The sequence below is a fragment of the Monodelphis domestica genome, chromosome 1, assembly GCF_027887165.1.
Source record: "Monodelphis domestica isolate mMonDom1 chromosome 1, mMonDom1.pri, whole genome shotgun sequence".
Taxonomy (NCBI): domain Eukaryota; kingdom Metazoa; phylum Chordata; class Mammalia; order Didelphimorphia; family Didelphidae; genus Monodelphis; species Monodelphis domestica.
Window position 1 is genome coordinate 125,787,048 of NC_077227.1, and position 19,291 is coordinate 125,806,338.

At 36.7% G+C, this 19,291-nt stretch overlaps 1 protein-coding gene and 1 long non-coding RNA gene across 2 annotated transcripts in view; one reads left to right on the plus strand and one right to left on the minus strand.

Annotated features, from left to right (window-relative positions):
• BLM (BLM RecQ like helicase) overlaps positions 1–19,291 on the plus strand; it is a 68,452-nt gene that overhangs the window by 28,881 nt on the left and 20,280 nt on the right. Inside the window, exons 10-14 of the mRNA XM_007479294.3 lie at positions 1,453–1,644; positions 4,211–4,329; positions 15,002–15,115; positions 15,720–15,818; positions 16,123–16,271. Coding sequence (XP_007479356.2) covers positions 1,453–1,644; positions 4,211–4,329; positions 15,002–15,115; positions 15,720–15,818; positions 16,123–16,271 — 673 coding nt within the window. The remainder of the gene's footprint in view (positions 1–1,452; positions 1,645–4,210; positions 4,330–15,001; positions 15,116–15,719; positions 15,819–16,122; positions 16,272–19,291) is intronic.
• On the minus strand, positions 1,638–17,671 carry LOC103099518 (uncharacterized). Its single transcript, XR_460456.3, has 3 exons — positions 17,377–17,671; positions 5,940–6,178; positions 1,638–3,911 (listed from the first exon to the last, which is right to left on the minus strand). It is a non-coding gene; the product is annotated as an uncharacterized LOC103099518 (long non-coding RNA).

The window sequence follows — 19,291 nt, forward strand, 5'->3', positions numbered from 1 at the left end:
TCTGATCCCTGCATCCTTATGTCCGCTTACCTCTGCCTCCACTGTAGACCCAACACCCGCCTCATATGCCCCCTGGCCCAAGCAGCAATAAGGACAGGTAGATCCTCATTCCCAAAGACTTCAAAGGAAGATAAAAGGAATCATCATAGGACAGTTGGCACATCATTCAGTTCCCCATGGAGCTGAGGCTCCAAACTGAGACAGGAAGGCCCTCCTTCCTGGGTCTTCAGAGTCCTTCCAAGACCTCAGTCTGGGTGGAAGTTAGGTGAAATGGGGGCTTCCTACGTACCACTTACACCTCAGGAGAGCAAAAGAGCAGAGTCCTGGGCTGAAACCATAACAGGCAAGCCCAGATTTCTGAATTCATGGACGTCCTCACCCTCTTGAAAGGATGGATGAGATGTCTATTCTTCAATGCAAGAGAGCCCAGGGCATTTCAGGAATAGAAGGGAAGGCAGAACAGACATCCAGGTTAATCCTGCATGGGGAAAATTCGTCCTAGGGACTCAGACTTCCTGCTTGCCCACCTGGGTTCTTCTCTTCCCTTTCATAAGAAAAGGAAAATTTTCATAGCTGGTAGTTGCTGCAGCAAGGAGAACCCAGAGGAAACGGGTACAGCAGATGCAAGCAGCAGTGGGAGCAAACCAAACACAAAACTCTCAGTTCTGTGGCCTTTGACCCAAGACCTCCCCCAACCCATGGGATGTCTTGGAAGAAAATCAAAGCCATCCATCACCAGAAAAACATGGTCTACCTTGACATTTTCCCATCTGCCCTGATCCATCTCCCTTCTCCACATCTGGACCAGCAAATCTGCAGACCTGGAGCCTACCCGCCACAGACCCATGCCTTGTCTCTCTAATATGAGGAAAGATGGAAACTCACTAGGCAGATTTCAACCAAAAAATTTTACATAATTGCTGGGAATTGAAAAAATGGGTACAATCATTTAACTCTAAGCACAGCCAACAATGAATCCACTTCTTCCCTCTAGAAGTACATGGCTTTGTAAGGTATCTTTTTCACCTGACAGCCATTAAAACCAATTATCACAGTAAAAAAAAAAGCAGTTGGAAGAGAACAAAGGGAGTGTCAGGAAAGTCAAAGGAGGAGAGTTTCAAAAGCAGAGAGGATCAACAGTGTCTCCTTCTTTAGAGAAATCCAAGCAAATTAAGGCTGGTTTTCTTGATAAGGGAGCTACTGATGGCTTTTTGAGACAAGTTTTTCCAGAGTTGTGGAACCAAATACTAGAGGAAACTAGTATTTGGATTGGAGGAAACTCAGGAAGGGTAAATAGTTTTAAGAAATAGAGGCAGAAAATATAGTTTGTTCTTTTGTCCTAAATGTTAAACCCTCTAAGATTTGAGACTTGGTGTATAGCACATGAATAAAAATTCTATCTTTGCTGCAGATGTACACTGATTTTCATAATATTGATTCTTTTCTTACAAGATAAATCGGTACAAAATAGACCATCCAGAAATCCAGAACATGAGCATTTCAAAAGTCTTGATTTTCCACATACAAAAGAAATGATGAAGATTTTTCACAAAAAGTTTGGCCTACATCATTTTCGTACAAATCAGCTAGAGGCAATCAATGCTGTTCTGCTTGGTGAAGACTGTTTCGTCCTAATGCCCACTGGTATGTATTTATAGATATGAATTGGCAAGAGTCCATTGGCAGATGTTAAATGAAAGCACATGCAAACTCTTTAACAAGAAATAAAAAAGTATACCTGTAAGAGTCTTTCAGTAACTAAAATTTTTCTGCTGTAGTGGGAAAATGCATTAGACTTGTCCCAAGTACTCTATTCTTATCGTGACTATAGGGAACAGTTGCCTTCCCATCAAGTTGGTATATTGACAATGAATTGATTTGTTTCATATGAAATCTTCCACTTTTTCAAGCAGCCTGAATACAGTGATTTGCAGTGTTATCTTTTGCCTCAAATTCAATACCCCTTGCTGCTCTGTTAACTTTAAAAGTTGTGCAACTCCTCTGAGGGAGATTTTGGTATAAGGGAGGCAAATTCACTGTAAATCAATTTTGCCTTTTTTATTTATGTAGGATTTATACATTTTATGCTTCCAGAAAAGATTTGAGACATTTTGTCATAAATCTATTGAAAGCCTTTTTAATACAGGACATTTGTTCATTTTTTAAACTGTTCACATACATTTCCATTTTGAAAGTCTTTAAAACCATCCAAGCATACTATCCTTTACCTACAAACCCTAATTCATTGATGTCCAAAATAAGAATTTGTCAGTAAGCATCTAGTAAATATTCCACAAGTTAATGGGTTTTCTTCAGATCCTTCAAAAGTTTAATTATATTTAACACTTAATAACTACATTAAATATTGGCAAAGCTGAACATTTTACAAACTGATTTCATAGTGCATATTGAATTTTAATCATTAGCATCTCAAGTTTCACAAATTTGCTAATCATTTTTTGCCTTCCATTTAGTTGTGTAGCACAGAATAAAATAATTCTTCTTGAAAATACAATAGAGAACAAATATCATTTCTATAATTGTAAAGCCTTTAGGCTCTAAAACTCTCCAGCATTGGCTCCCAGCTCCCTGGTGGTCAGATTAAACTTGACAACCTAAGAATAATCAGAGTCAGTTTGTCATCAGATGCTCCCTGTAACTTTTTGCTCACTTCCAGTGAAAGGCACATGATTTAGAAACATGCCTTCCCCACCAGATCCAGAGAATATTCCTACTCTCCTCATACCAAGAGAATATTGAAAATGGGACATTAATGAGCACTGTCCTTTCCCTCTTACTATAGAAAATTCTTTTATCCTCATTTTAGTAACTGGAACTCTTTAATTAGCATTTCTGCATATATATGGAACAGCGATAACTGAAGCATGTATGTGATGCTGTGAATGAATGAAGACCAAGTTAGGAATCAGGAAGTCCTGAGTTCAAAAACTGCCTCAGAAATGTACCAGCTAGGTGGCCCAGTGACTAGAGAGCCAGGCCTGGAGTCAGGAGGTCCTGGGTTCAAATGTGGCCCAGACACTTTCTAGCAATGTGACCCTGGGCAAGTCACTTATCCTCTTTCAGTCTCAATTTCCTTATCTATAAAATGAAGGGGTTGTTATAGTATAAGTTGTTCTCCCGGTTCTGCTCACTTTATTCTATATTAGTATGTGCAAGTCTCCCACAGTTTTTCAGAAATTCTTTTCTTTCTTATAGCCCTTTAGTATTTCATTACCTTCATAAACTAATTTTTTTTCTATCATGCTCCAGTTGATTCTCATCCTCTTAACTTCCAGTTATTTATACTAAAAAGGAACTGAAATAAACTTTTTAAGCCTCTACCTTCAATCTTTAAATTATCTTTGAATTGATTTGAAGACAGAAGAGCAATAAAGTTTAGGCAGTTGGAGTTAAGTGATTTGCATAGGGTCACATAGCTAGGAAATCTGAGGCCAAATTTGAAGCCAGGACCTCAGACCTGGCACTCTGTTCACTACACTATCTTGTCCCTGCAGATAAATATTTTTATACATAAAAAGATCTCCTTTCTTTGGAATGTAAACCTAGTAGTAGTTAGCTTTATTTATTTATGAAAGCAACTTTTTATTGATGCTCTTTTAAAAAAAAAAACGCTCGTCACTTCCCAATGACTCACCACCACAATCATCCCCTTGTAGCAAATAAGTATTTTCAAGGGGGAAAAAAAATCACCTCTCATGAAGCTTGCTTCACTTACTCCTCTGTTGTCATAATCAGTTGCTGCATTGTTCAGAATTCTGAAGTCTTTTGATAGTGTTTTCTTTTACTTTTTTGTGCTCATCATATAAATTGCACTCCTGCTTCTGGTAATTCACTGCCTCCATTCACATAAGTCTTCCAAAGTTTCTCCAAATTCTTTTATATTTGTCATTCTGAGAACAGTAATATTACATTAAATTTATATACCCCGATTTGTTCACAACCATTTTACATATACTCTGCATGACCTTTCCTTCTATCTTTTACCTCTTTAGAATATATATCTACTAGTAATATTACTGAGGTCAACAGTATGAACAAGTATAATTTAGAGTATAATTCCAAAATGTTGGCACTCTTAGAAAATAACTGGCTATCCAATTAGGTCATTATCACTTTATGTTAAAACTTTTAAATGTTGGTCTTTGTGTTCCATAGCGTAATAGACTGTTTTCTCTTCATTTTTTTTTAGGAGGAGGTAAAAGTCTATGTTACCAGCTACCAGCTTGTGTTTCTCCTGGAGTTACCATTGTGATCTCTCCACTGAGATCATTAATAGTAGACCAAGTGCAAAAATTAACTTCATTGGATGTAAGTGAGAATTCAAAGTTAAAACCTTTTATGAAAATAACCGCAAAATAATGCTAGTAAGAAAAGACAAAGGAGGGGGCAGCTGGGTAGCTCAAATAGATTGAGAGCCAGACCTAGAGATGGGAGGTCCTAGGTTCAAATCTGGCCTCAGTAACTTCCTAGCTGTGTGAACCTGGGCAAGTCATTTAACCTCCATTCCCTAGCCCTTACTGATCTTCTGCCTTGGAACCAATAAAAAATATTGATTCTAAGATGGAAGGTAAGGGTTTAAAAAAAGAAAAGGCAAAGTGGCAACTAGGTAGCATAGTGGATAGAGTACTGTAATAGATGTTTCTGAGGGTGTCTATTGATTCTAGATGACTAATGGATCAAGTTTTACCTACTCTCCTCCCTCTTCAAATCTCCCTCCCTTCTTCAGAAGTCTTCAGCTTCCCCTCCCCCTTTCCCTTCACTTTCACTCAGTGTGAACTATGATATTTTAGAGAAAATACTCTTTTCTTTAACTCAAGTAAGGGTTTATTGGAGAAGACAGGAAAGGATGGAGAATAAGGTAAGAGGGATGGGGTTTTCCCTATTCTATGCAGGGAGCCTTGGTTTGGAGGATATTGGGGAAATGACAGTTCTATCACAACTGTGACACAGTCAGTCAGGGAGGTATGAGGACAACTCTCTGTCGTCTTTTTTCTTCTGCCAACCAGCCTGGTTAATTAATTCAAGTCCATTGATACAAATAGTTTCTTCTCCACCATCAGCCACAAACAACCAAAAACTTAGTTCACAAGCCTCTCCCTCAGCTCTAGAAGCCAGAGGGGTCCAGTCCAGTTCAACTGTTAGCTTAGCTCCAACGTGTTTTTCCCAGTAACATTCCAAATACCTTTTGATTGACAGATGATGTCCTTTGCATGCATGTATATTCTCTCTTTTACATCCCTCCCTTTTTTATCTTTTAAAAAAATTTGCACCCAGCAAATTTTAATGATGCTTACCTTTTATATATTCTTAACTAACTATTCTTACCCTATACTATCTTCAATATTCCTTTACCCGCCCAAGATAACAAATCCTAACTTATCTTGGTTATCCTGTCTAGTTCTATGCTAAGATTGGGTATAGGAAAATGGTTTAGGTAATAGGGATTTACATGAACATGGTTTTTACATAATAACAAATCATGTAACAATTTTCAAACCATTCCAATAATTTTCATAACATTTTGAATATGCAATTGTCCTATCTCCTAATGTCTATAAATTCAACTAAGGAAATAGTACTAATAATTGCTAACCTAAAATCATAATGCAATCTACTTCTATACTTAAGTAGTTCTATGTCTGTCTCTACATTCCTAAGACTTGAACAAATTCACTAAGCTGGCACTATTATTGTTAGCTATTAGAATATTAATAAACTATTCTAATATAGTTAGTTTATTAGTTCATTAGTCTCTACATGTGTACGTACATAAGTTGTACTTATGTACATGCATATTCATTGTTTTAGATTTCTGTGCAAACTCATGCAGATAAGAAATATCTTAGCCTGTTTGAATTTTCTACAGAAATTTATATCAGTGTGTCTTTTGTTTTGCAGCCATGCTGTTGTATACTTACCCATTCCATGAGATAGCTTCCATTTCTATGTAGGATGTGCATGCATATATGTGATGTTAACATATATGATGCATTCTTACATATCCTCATGATCAAAAGTCCAAAATTTCACAATCCTTCCATGTCCTTTTATGTTGATTGTATAAACTCTGTCTTCATCATCTGGTCTCTGGTCAGCAAGCCAGTCTTGTCTTCTTTCATTCTTCATTGAAGATCTGTGTTCTTCCATTCTGGAACACCTGGAACAATCATGAACATGCATGCATGTGAGATTTTTACATGTGCATGTATGTAAGATTGAAATTTTCATGTGCATGGAAGTAAGCTGAGTTCTTCATGAATGCTTGTCAGAACTTATCAGTATTCTTCGTGTGTGGAAGTAAGCATTACATGTGTTTATCTTCATGAGTGGAAGTAAGATTTGCATATGTACATCTTCATGAATGGGTGTAAGCAGTATAGTATTGTGCATACATTCTTAGGATTTCATTATGAATAGTGCTTTGAAGTTTTTTCTAATCTTTGATGTTTGACTTTTTCACAAGGAGATTTATTGTATGGTTACTGTAATTATTTCTTGGAGATAGAATTTAGCGAATTATGTATTCATTTGAAATAACATTCTTTCTGTTCTGTTACTGTGGCTGGCAGAGGCTTTGTATATAATATAGAGATTTTCTGTGGCTGCTACTCTTTTAAATGCATGTTTTCCTTTTTGTCTGTGTTGCTGGCTGTATATCTATCTTTCAGAAACTGAGTTATTTGCTTCAGGGGTGCTCCTGTTGTCATTTTAATATGTGCAATGCTCTTTTTTCTGTACTATCTGTTGATATGTACTTTCATGTGTGCTTTCCTTTGTTTTTATTAGAGACTGTTATTTATTGTTGATTATTTTCCTAGGGCTACTCAACAGTATGGGTGTGATGCAATTTTACATGTGAAGCATGGAACCATGGATCTCTTTGATCCACCTTTATAGATGTTGAGGTTGTCACTGCAACCATTGTTGGTCCGATCCATCTTGGTTCTGTAGGAGATTCTCTATTAAAGTTCTTGACATATACCTTATCACTTGGTTTTATCCTATGCAATGAATAATCTAGTGGTATTCTTTGCACAAACAAACCCAGTTTCCTTAGTTCTTTAATTCTGCGTTGTATCTGTTTTAAATATTCATGAAGAACGCATTCCCCTTTTAACATGGACAAGTAAGGTGGCTTTACTGTCCTATCATGCCAAAGTGGCTGACCATATAGCATTTCAAATGGTGATATATGCAAATCAGTCCTAGGCCTGGTTCTTATGTTGATCAAAGCTAGAGGCATAGCATCTGTCCATTTTAAGTGTGTTTTTGAACAGAGTTTACCTATCTGTGTCTTCAGTTCTTTGTTCATATGCTTGACCTGACCAGAACTTTGGGGCTGATAAACTGAATGGTAGTTGCACTTAATCTCCAAGTTCTTATAGATTCCTTGTGGAACCTAGGAAGTGAAGTGGGACCCCTTGTCCAAATTTATGGTATCAGGAATGCTATGTCTAGGTATAATCTCCTTTAATAGAAATATCACTACTGTTGCAGTGTCATTTTTCTTGGATGGACATGCTTCAACCCATCTAGTCAGTACCAGACCTGGAGTCAGGAAGACCTGGGTTCAAATTTGACTTTAGAGGCAACTAGGTAACACAGTAGATTGAGAGCCAGGCCTAGAGACAGGAGGTACTGGGTTCCAATATTTCAGACACTTCCTTGCTGGGTGACCTTGGCAAGTCACTTTACCCCTATTATCTATCTTAGCCCTTACCACTCTTCTGCCTTGGAACCAGTACTTAGTATCAATTCTAAGACAGACAGAAGGAGAGAGAGAGAGAGAGAGAGAGAGAGAGAGAGAGAGAGAGAGAGAGAGAGAGAGAGAGAGAGAGAGAGAGAGAGAGAGAGAGAGAGAGAGAGAGAGAGAGAGAGAGAGAGAGAGAGAGAGAGAGAGTGTGTGTGTGTGTGTGTGTGTGTGTGTGTGTGTGTAATAGAAAAATAAGGGAACTCTTGCCCCTTTTTTGCTAATCTAAATTTTTAAATTTATAATAAAAGATGTTTTATATGCTGCCAAGCCAGCATGATTCTCATCCTCACAAGGAATGTCTGCTGTATTTTCTTATAGTACACATGATCACAGCTTAATCCTCCTGCATATTTTGGGTATCTGTCAATATCCCCACCAGCTACCTCCCAAAGCAAGATCACTGTCAAAGTTATTTTTCCACAGAAAATGGGGAGAGGAGTATGACCTAGTGTTAGAACACTAATGTGAGATGATAAATTTATTAGATCACTCTGAATACCTTAATGGCAACTACCTTTCATTGTATGTCTATAGAATTCTCCATAGAGTCATAGGAAAAATAGAATATAAGATTTGAAACGTGCCTTATTGCTCCAAGCCCTTCATTTTGCAGATAGGAAAATTTAGACCCAGAAAGGTTATGGTGCTGTGAAGAGAATGCGCCATTGTACAAGTTTAAATCTCCTTGCAGTACTTTTCGATCTGAACTGCCTGTCTTCTTTTTCCCTTTAAATTCTTTGTTTCCATCTTCCATCTTTTATTCTTCAGGCACCTGGCTTCTTTGCTGGGAAATCTATCTTCTCTAGTGTTCCTGACTATTTCCTTTCTTCCTTCTTAAAAGGTCAGGATCTTTTTTTTTTTAATAATATTTTATTTGATCATTTCCAAGTGTTATTCATTAAAGACAAAGATGATTTTCTTTTCCTCCCCCCCCCCCCACCCCCTGTAGCCAATGTGTGATTCCACTGGGTATTACATGTGTTCTTGATTTGAACCCATTGCTATGTTGTTAATATTTGCATTAGGGTTTCCTTTAGAGTCTCTCCTCTGTCATGTCCCCTCAACCGCTGTAGTCAGGCAGTTGCTTTTCCTCAGTGTTTCTACTCCCACAGTTTATCCTCTGCTTATGAATGGTGTTTTTTCTGCTGGATCCCTACAGATTGTTCAGGGACATTACAACACCACTAATGGAGAAGTCCATTACGTTCGATTATACCACAGTATATTAGTTTCTGTGTACAATGTTCTCCTGGAGCTCCTCTCGCTCTGCATCACTTCTGGAGGTCGTTCCAGTCTCCATGGAATTCCTCCACTTTATTATTCCTTTTTGCACAATAGTATTCCATCACCAACATATACCACAATTTGCTCAGCCATTCCCCAATTGATGGGCATCCCCTCGTTTTCCAATTTTTGGCCACCACAAAGAGTTTCCAATTTTTGGCCACCACAAAGAGCGCAGCTATGAATATTTTTGTACAAGTCTTTTTGTCCATTATCTCTTTGGGGACCCAGCAGTGCTATGGCTGGATCAAAGGGTAGACATTCTTTTGTCGCCCTTTGGGCATAGTTCCAAATTGCCTTCCAGAATGGTTGGATCAGTTCACAACTCCACCAGCAATGAATTAATGTCCCTACTTTGCCACATCCCCTCCAGCATTCATTACTTTCCTTTGCTGTCATGTTAGCCAATCTTCTTGGTGTGAGGTGATACCTCAGAGTTGTTTTGATTTGCATCTCTCTGATTATAAGAGATTTAGAACACTTCTTCATGTGCTTATTAAGAGTTTTGATTTCTTTATCTGAGAACTGCCTATCCATGTCCCTTGCCCATTTATCAATTGGAGAATGGCTTGATTTTTTTGTACAATTGATTTAGCTCTTTATAAATTTGAGTAATTAAACCTTTGTCAGAGGTTTCTATGAAGATTTTTTCCCAATTTGTTGTTTCCCTTCTGATTTTAGTTACATTGGTTTTGTTTGTACAAAAGCTTTTTAATTTGATGTAGTAGAAATTATTTATTTTACATTTTGTGATTCTTTCTATGTCTTGCTTGGTTTTAAAGTCTTTCCCCTCCCAAAGGTCGGACATGTATACTATTCTGTGTTTACCCAATTTACTTATGGTTTCCTTCTTTATGTTTAAGTCATTCACCCATTTTGAATTTATCTTGGTGTAGGGTGTGAGGTGTTGATCAATTCCTAATCTCTCCCACACTGTCTTCTAGTTTTCCCAGCAGTTTTTATCGAATAGTGGATTTTTGTCCCAAAAGCTGGGATCTTTGGGTTTATCGTATACTGTCTTGCTGAGGTCGCTTTCCCCCAGTCTATTCCACTGATCTTCCTTTCTGTCTCTTAGCCAGTACCAAATTGTTTTGATGACTGCTGCTTTGTAATATAGTTTAAGGTCTGGGACTGCAAGGCCCCCATCATATGTGTTTTTTTTTTCATTATTTCCCTGGATATCCTTGATCTTTTGTTATTCCAGATGAATTTTGTTATGTTTTTTTCTAAATCAGTAAAGAAATATTTTGGGAGTTCAATAGGTATGGCACTAAATAGATAAATAAGTTTGGGTAGGATGGTCATTTTTATTATATTGGCTCATCCTATCCATGAGCAGTTAATGTTTTTCCAATTGCTCAAGTCTAGTTTTAGTTGTGTGGAAAGTGTTTTGTAGTTGTGTTCATATAGTTCCTATGTTTGTCTCGGGAGATAGATTCCTAGGTATTTTATTTTGTCTAAGGTGATTTTGAATGGGATTTCTCTTTCTAGTTTTTGCTGCTGAGCTGTGTTGGAATTATATAGAAATGCTGATGACTTATGTGGGTTTATTTTGTATCCTGCAACTTTGCTAAAGTTGTTGATTATTTCGATTAGCTTTTTGGTTGAATCTCTAGGATTCTTTAAGTAGACCATCATGTCATCTGCAAAGAATGATAACTTGGTCTCCTCCTTGCCTATTTTGATGCCTTCAATTTCTTTTTCTTCTCTAATTGCTACTGCTAGTGTTTCTAGTACAATGTCAAATAGTAGAGGTGATAATGGGCATCCTTGTTTCACTCCTGATCTTCTTGGGAATGCATCTAGTTTATCCCCATTTCAGATGATGTTTTCTGATGGTTTTAGATATATACTGTTTATTATTTTTAGGAACGACCCTTCTATTCCTATGCTTTCTAGTGTTTTTAATAGGAATGGGTGTTGTATTTTATCAAAGGCTTTTTCTGCGTCTATTGAGATAATCATGTGATTCTTGTTGGTTTGTTTGTTGATGTGGTCAATTATGTGGATGGTTTTCCTAATATTGAACCAGCCCTGCATCCCTGATATAAATCCTACTTGATTATGGTGGATGACCCTTCTGATCACTTGCTGGAGTCTTTTTGCTAGTATCCTATTTAAGATTTTTGCATCTGTATTCATTAGGGAGATTGGTCTATAGTTTTCTTTCTCTGTTTTTGACCTGCCTGGTTTTGGAATCAGTACCATGTTTGTGTCATAAAAGGAGTTTGGTAGAACTCCCTCTTTGCTTATTATGTCAAATAGTTTGTATAGTATTGGGATTAACTGTTCTCTGAATGTTTGATAGAATTCACTGGTGAATCCATCAGGCCCTGGGGATTTTTTCTTAGGAAGTTCTTTGATGGCTTGTTGGATTTCATTTTCTGATATGGGATTATTTAGGAATTCTATTTCTTCTTCTGTTAGTCTAGGCAGTTTGTATTTTTGTATATATTCATCCATATCCCCTAAATTGGTGTATTTATTGCCATATAATTGGGCAAAGTAATTTCTAATGATTGCCTTAATTTCCTCTTCATCGGAGGTGCTATCCCCCTTTTCATCTTTAATGCTGTTAATTTGCTTTTCTTCCTTCCTTTTTTTAATTAGATTGACCAGTACTTTGTCTATTTTGTTTGTTTTTTCAAAGTACCAGCTACTAGTCTTATTTATTAAATCAATAGTTCTATCACTTTCAATTTTATTAATTTCTCCCTTAATTTTTAGGATTTCTAGTTTGGTTTTCTGCTGGGGGGTTTTAATTTGATCGCTTTCCAGTTTTTTCATTTGCATTTCCAATTGATTGATCTCTGCTCTCCTTAGTTTGTTAATATAAGCATTCAGGGATATGAATTTACCTCTGATTACTGCTTTGGCTGCATCCCAAAAGGTTTGAAAGGATGTCTCACCATTGTCATTTTCCTCGATGAAATTATTAATTGTTTCTATGATTTCTTCTCTAAAAGATTTTGGAGTATCATATTGTTTAATTTCCAATTGGTTTTAGATTTGGTTTTCCATGTACCATTACTAATCATTATTTTTATTGCCTTGTGATCTGAGAAGGCTGCATTCATTATTTCTGCTTTTCTGCATTTGTGTGCCATATTTCTGTGACCTAATGTATGGTCAATCTCTGTGAATGTGCCATGTGGTGCTGAGAAGAAGGTGTATTCCTCTTTATCCCTATTTATTTTTCTCCATATGTCTATTAATTCTAATTTTTCTAAGATTTCATTCACTTCTTTTACCTCTTTCTTATTTATTTTTTGATTTGATTTATCTAAATTTGATAATGGTTGGTTTAAGTCTCCCACTAATATGGTTTTACTGTCTATTTGTTCCTTCAATTCTCCTAGTTTCTCCATTAGAAATTTGGGTGCTATATTATTTGGTGCATACATGTTGATTAGTGATATTTCCTCATTATCTAAAGTCCCTTTTAACAAAATATAATTACCTTCCCTATCCCTTTTGATCAGGTCTGTTTTTGCTTTGGCTTTATCAGATATCATGATTACCACTCCTGCCTTCTTTCTGTCAGTTGAGGCCCAGAAAGGTTTTACTCCATCCTTTAATTCTGACCTTGTGTGTATCAACCCTCCTCATGTGTGTTTCTTGAAGACAACATATGGTAGGGTTTTGGATTCTAATCCATTCTGCTATTCGTCTACGTTTTATGGGTGAGTTCATCCCATTCACGTTCAAAGTTATGACTGTCATTTGTGGATTCCCTGGCATTTTGATATCCTTCCCTAATTCTAACCTTTCTTCTTCAGCTCTACCTTTTAGTCCAGTGATTTACTTTGAATCAGTCCCCCTTGTCCCCTCCCTTGATATGTTTCCTTTTTTTAGTCCCTCCCTTTTTCTTCCCTCCCCCTCCCCCCTCTCTTTCCCTTCCCTTTTGTTTTCCCTCCCCCTCTCCCCCCCTTGGTTTTCCCTTCTCCCTACCCTTGTTGGGTAAGATAGAATTCAAGATCCCAATGGATCTGGGTGTTTTTCCCTCTCAGAGCTGATTTCCCTGAGATTAAGGTTTAAGTAAAAATTCTCTTCCTCTCCTTCTTATAGGAGTTTCCTTCCCCTCCCCTTCCCATGTGAATCTTTGTGTGAGAAAGATTATTCTGTTTGGTCTTTCTTTTCCCCCTATTTACACATTATATTTTCCCCACATGTTAGTATACATAGAATGATATAAATGTAGTCCTTATAGAAGAGAGTTTGAATAAAAGAAGAAGATAACATTTTTCTCCTTTTCTCTTTCCTTCATATTTACCTTTTCAAGTATTCCATGCTCTTTGTTTTTCGGTGTCAAACTTTCCACAGAGCTCTGGTCTTTTCTTTGCAAAAACTTGGAAATCTTCTATTTTGTTGAATGCCCATACTTTCCCTTGGAAGTATATAATCAGTTTTGCTGGATAGCTGATTCTTGGTTGAAGACCCAGCTCTCTTTCCTTTCTGAAAATCATGTTCCATGCCTTATGATCATTCAGAGTAGAACTTGCAAGGTCTTGTGTGACCCTTATTGGCATTCCTTTATGTCTAAATTGTCTTTTTCTGGCTTCTTGTAGGATTTTTTCTTTTGTTTGAGAGCTTTGGAATTTGGCAATTACATTCCTGGGAGTTGTCTTTTGGGGGTTTAGTGTAGAGGGTGTTCTGTGAGCTGTCAGTGGCTGTATTGCCCCCTTGTTCTAGAATCTCTGGGCAATTTTCTTTGATTATCTCTTGTATTACAATGTCGAGTTTGCTGTTTATTTCTGGCTTTTCTGGAAGTCCAATTATTCTTAAATTATCTCTTCTCCCTCTATTTTCCAAATCTGTCACCTTGTCAGTGAGATATTTTATGTTCTCTTCTAATTTCTTGGTCTTTTGGCTTTGCTTTATTAGTTCTTGCTTTAAAGCCTGGTTTTCCTTTTCACTTTGGTCAAACTTGGTTTTGTAGATGCGTGGATTTCTTTTGCATTATTTCTCATTTTTCCTCCCAGAAGGCTTCCATCTTTTTGATCATTTCTGATTCATATTCTTCATGGGTTTGTGGAGAGTTTCCATTTCCTTTGGAAGGTTTCGGAGCATTTGCTTGTGTTTACTCTTCTATCTCCTCTGTGTTTTGTATTTTTGCTCCTTTGTATTTTGCACCCCCACCCCCACCCCCCCCCCCATCTCTCTCTGCCTCCCTGCTGTCTGGGTGCCCCCGTGACTGGCTCAGGTCGTTTTCAGGGGGCAGCCCTCAGAACAGCCGGCTCCCAAGTCCCCCCTGCCTGCCCTGAGGTTCCTGCTGCTGCTTTGGACTCAGCACTCTGGGTTGAGGGGGATGGGTCCTGGGACCTTCCCTTTGCCTTCCCCTTCGATCCGAGTGATCTCGGGCTCCGACTCTTGGGGGGCCGTACCTTTTGATCCAGGTCCAGGAGGAGTGTTCCTGGGGTCTATTCTGCTGTTTATTTTGAATTTCGATGCCCTAGGAGCATTCCGTTTGAGATCGGTAAGGAAGGGTTTCTGGAGCTCTGAACTTTAGCTTTCTCTAAGCTGCCATCTTGACCGGAAGTCAGTCAGGATCTTTTTGACTTTCACGTATTCTCAGCAAATTTATTTGAGATTTTGTATCCTGTAGGGAAAATGTGGGTTTCTTGTCAGTCTCCCGGGTACTGATTCTCCCAAGAGAGGTTTATCAAATATTGTGCATTTTCTCTTAAATGTAGAACATTGTCGTCCAGGGTGTCTTTATTATCTACCTAGCACCATTTGACCTTCAAATCTCTCCCTTTTGATAACCAAATGCCTGACTCTCTAGGGTCATAGAATATAATTTTTCCAAAAATTCCTGGACAATAAAACTTATTAAAATGCCCCAATCTGGTCATCATTGTCAGATATAATTTATTGCCTTAAAATGCAAAACTAAACTTAAATAAATATGTAAAAATATATATTGCACAATTTTTCCCCTAGATTCCAGCTACTTATCTGACAGGTGATAAGACTGATTCTGAAGCTGCAAATATTTATCTCCAATTGTCAAAAAAAGATCCAATTATAAAACTTCTATATGTTACTCCAGAAAAGGTTTGTATTTATGTTATTTGAAACATACTCTGCTTTTTGAAAGCTCATCATATCTATTTTTCTAGACATATTGTCTAAAGTGTTTTAACTTTAAAAGATATATTTGCCAGCATAGAAAGCAAATTGAAATTCCAGAAATGCTCAATTTACTAAAACCTTGTTCCTTATAACATTTTTACCTGAACAAGCTTATTTTAAGTTTATAAAAGATATTTTTATTAGTAGCTTTTATTTTTATGTCACTTTACATATCCCAATTTAGCCTTTTTCTACTTTCCCTCCCAGAGAGCCATCCTTCATAAAAAAGAGTTTTAAGAGTTTTTAAAATTTGTTTAGCAAAACTCACCAACACATTGAAAAAAACAGTCTGACATCTAGAATGTTCCACAACCATAATCCACACACACACACATCCTCCATCTCACTTCAAGAGGGAGGGCCACCTTCTTGCCAAGCTTAGATATTATAACTATGGGTTTGTTATTATTGTTTTTATTTGTTTTTAGATGTATATAATATTTTCCTGGTTCTGCTTACTTTGTATCAGAAATGGCATGAGTTTTTATACTTTTTAGAACTTTATCATGATAAATTTTTTGTCTAGGTCTGTGCAAGTAACAGGCTGATTTCTACTCTGGAAAATTTATATGAGAGAAAATTATTGGCACGTTTTGTCATTGATGAGGCACACTGTGTCAGTCAGGTAAATATTGTCTTTTTGAAATATTTTTAAATTGCATCTTGTAAAAAATATAATATATTCAATTTAAATCTATCCTTAGTATGTAACCATAATCATGTAACCATCCTTAGTATGAAAACCATATTGAATGATTTTAAAACCATGAATTAAATCAGTTTAGTTCTTTATAGCCTCTTTTGATGGTTTCATAGTTTTTCTGATGTTTTTATTAAGGTACAAAATACTAACAGGATTTTGTTTTGTGGTAGTCTTTTTCAAATGAAGAGTCGAATAATTAGAAAAAGTTCTTTGATTTTTCAACTAGTGGGGACATGATTTTCGTCAAGACTACAAGAGAATGAATATGCTTCGACAAAAATTTCCTTCTGTTCCAATGATGGCTCTTACAGCCACTGCTAACCCCAGGGTACAAAAGGATATCCTAACTCAACTGAAGATTCTGAAACCTCAAGTGTAAGTTGTTGAAAAAATTGCTATTAAAATTCTCCAATATTGCTCTTCTCTTTCTGAAATACATGACAATGTTCCACTATTTGTTTTAGGAGTACTAAATTATATGTTCTATTTTATGGGCTCATAACTTTTGACATTTATTTAGCACTTTACAGCTTGCAGATTTTTTTACACATTAATTATGTCATTTAAGTCTTATACCAACCCTATAAGGTAAATGCGCAGATATCCCTATTTATAGATGAGGAAACTAAAGCCAAGGAAGTCATCCAAAGCCACAGAGCTGATAAATGACAGAGCCAAGACTTGAACCCAAATCCATGGTCTAGGATGTAGTTCACTAGCTAACCTTACGTTCCCTCACATTTTAATATTCTGTTTAGCTATTTGTGGTCATAGAAACTGTTCTCAAGGTATAGAAAACATTTTTCAGCTTATTCACATCCTAACAGTAAACTCTTTTCTTATTTCCACCTATACAGTAGTCATCCAGAAATTTAAAATAACATAGTGTCAGAGCAGCTGGACTCAATGGATAGCAATCCAGGCCTAGACATGGAAGGTCCGAAGTTCATATTTGACCTCAAATGTTTCCTAGCTATGTTGATGCTGGGCATGTCACTTAACCCCAATTTCCTAGCCCTCACCTCTCCTCTGCCTTGCAACCAATGCTTACTATTGGTCCTAAGACAGAAGGGAAGGGTTTTAAATACATATTTAGTGTCCCTACATATACTGACTATACTTGATTCTAGTCCCATCATTTATAATTTTAAAACAAATACATGTAATTTAACATGTAATTAGGATAAAAAATAGATAAGACATAAAATAAGGATGTATGTCCACCAAAGATGATCCTCGATGGCACAGAAGGAGGTTCAACATAGATTACAAGTTGAAGAAAGAATTCTCTTTAGATGATGAGGTCCTCTACATGCTACTGCTTTTTTGCTGATAACATTTATTTACTTATTTTGAGGTGGGTAGATAGATAGTACTTCTTTAAATTACAAATTTATTTTCCTTTCCATTAAAAAAGCAACAACAACAACACCCTTGTAACAAATTCGCATTGTCAAATAAAACAAATTCCTATACTGACCGTGTCCAGAAAATACATGTCTGGGTAGTGTGCTTCATCATCAGTCTTATAGAATTGCCATTGGTCATTTATTCAGAGGTCCAAGTTATCTGCTTTATGTTATTTTTGTAATTGTATAAATTGTTCTCTAGGTTCTACTCACTTCATTCTGCATCAATTCACATGTCTTCCCAGATTTTTCTGAAACCATCCCTTTAATCATTTTTTATGTCATAATAGTATTCCAGTATTATGATGGACTGGATTGGGGAGGGGAGAGGATTGGGAGTGTAGATGTGATAGCCTAGCCACCACATATAATGTATTTATTCAATAGTTCCCCAGTTGTTGGATACCCTTTTTCTTTAGTTTCCAGTTCTTTACCATCACAAAAAGAGGTATTAAAAATATTTTTGTATCTATGGGTCCTTTTCCTCTTTCTCTGCTCCCTTTACAATATAGGTTTAGTGTTGGTATCTATGGGTCAGAGGTTATGTACATCTGGCACTTTAAGGGGAATAGTTATGAATTGCTTTCTAGAATGACTGGACCAATTCACATCTCCTTCAACAGGGTATTAGTTAGGTGTTTTCCTATATCCCTTTCATATTTGCCATTTTCTTTTTTGTTGTTGTTGTTGTTAACTTGCTTTAATTTGCGTATCTCCAATTACTAGTGACTTGAAACGTTTTTTCATATTGCTATAGGTATTTCAGAATCTTTTCCTTGAAACCTACCTGTTCATAGTCTTTGGCCTTTTATTATTTAGAAAGTAGGTTTTATTCTTATAAATTTAGACAACACCATTATGGCTATATCAAGACCTGGAACATAGCAGAGCATTCTAGAAGAGAGCCAGGCCTAGAGATGAGAAGTCCTGGGTTCAAATGTGGACTCGGACCCTTCCCTAACCGTTTGACCCTGGGCAAGTCACTTAATCCCAAAAACCTACCCTTTGCCACTCTTCTGCCTTGGAACCAATCCTCAGTATCCATTCTAAGACAGAGAGTAAGGGTAAAGTGTTTTTTAAAAAAAAGAAAGAAAAAAGCTCAAAAATACTTTGACCTATCCATCACCCAGATCAAACCCAAGTGAATGAAGGCAGTCTGTTGTCCAGATTGTGATACGCATTTAGATAACTATAGACATTGTTTATCACTATATGTGGACAGTGAATTAGACTCAGAACTTTAGAGAAAGGGAGTAGGTTGGACTGCATATGAAAAACTACAAAGTTCCTTTAATTGTCCCAAAATTCTCCCAGAAAAAAAGGCTCATCTTTTTAATACCAATATTCCATCATGTTATTTTATGACTTCTAGTCATGGAATATTTCAGCCTTCCAAGAATTAAAGTTTTAGTGAAGAGATATAGATGTGAGCAGGCTGCAACATATAGCAAATAAGGAACACAAAGCAAAAGAGTAAAGGATGTCATTTTAAAATATGCAGTATGACCAAAATATAACATGTTCTGGCCAAGGATGGGCAAGAGTGAGAGATGACCAATAGAAAACTTATATGATCCATTGGTATCTTCACAGGGTCAGGAAAACTCGAAGGTGTCTCTATCATATTAGCTAGATTCCCCTTGTGACAAATTTGTCAGAGAACAAGAATTACTCAGGATAGATGAGATGAAAAATAGCATCACTTGAGAGAAAATTCCACATAATAAGACCACAGACCCATTTGAATATTCATTTTTATGCCATGTAACAGCATTTAAATCCGGGATGAAAATGAGGGCTAGGCTAAAGGTGAAAGGTTATGAAGAGGATGTTGAGATAAGTAAAAACAGCCACTTATGGAGGTATTTGAAGAGAAGAAAGGACGAATGAATTAGTCTGATTAATAGAGGATTTTTTATAGAAATCAAAAGTTCTATATAAAAACAAAAAAGGACATTTGATTTAGATAACAGTGGAAACATTGCA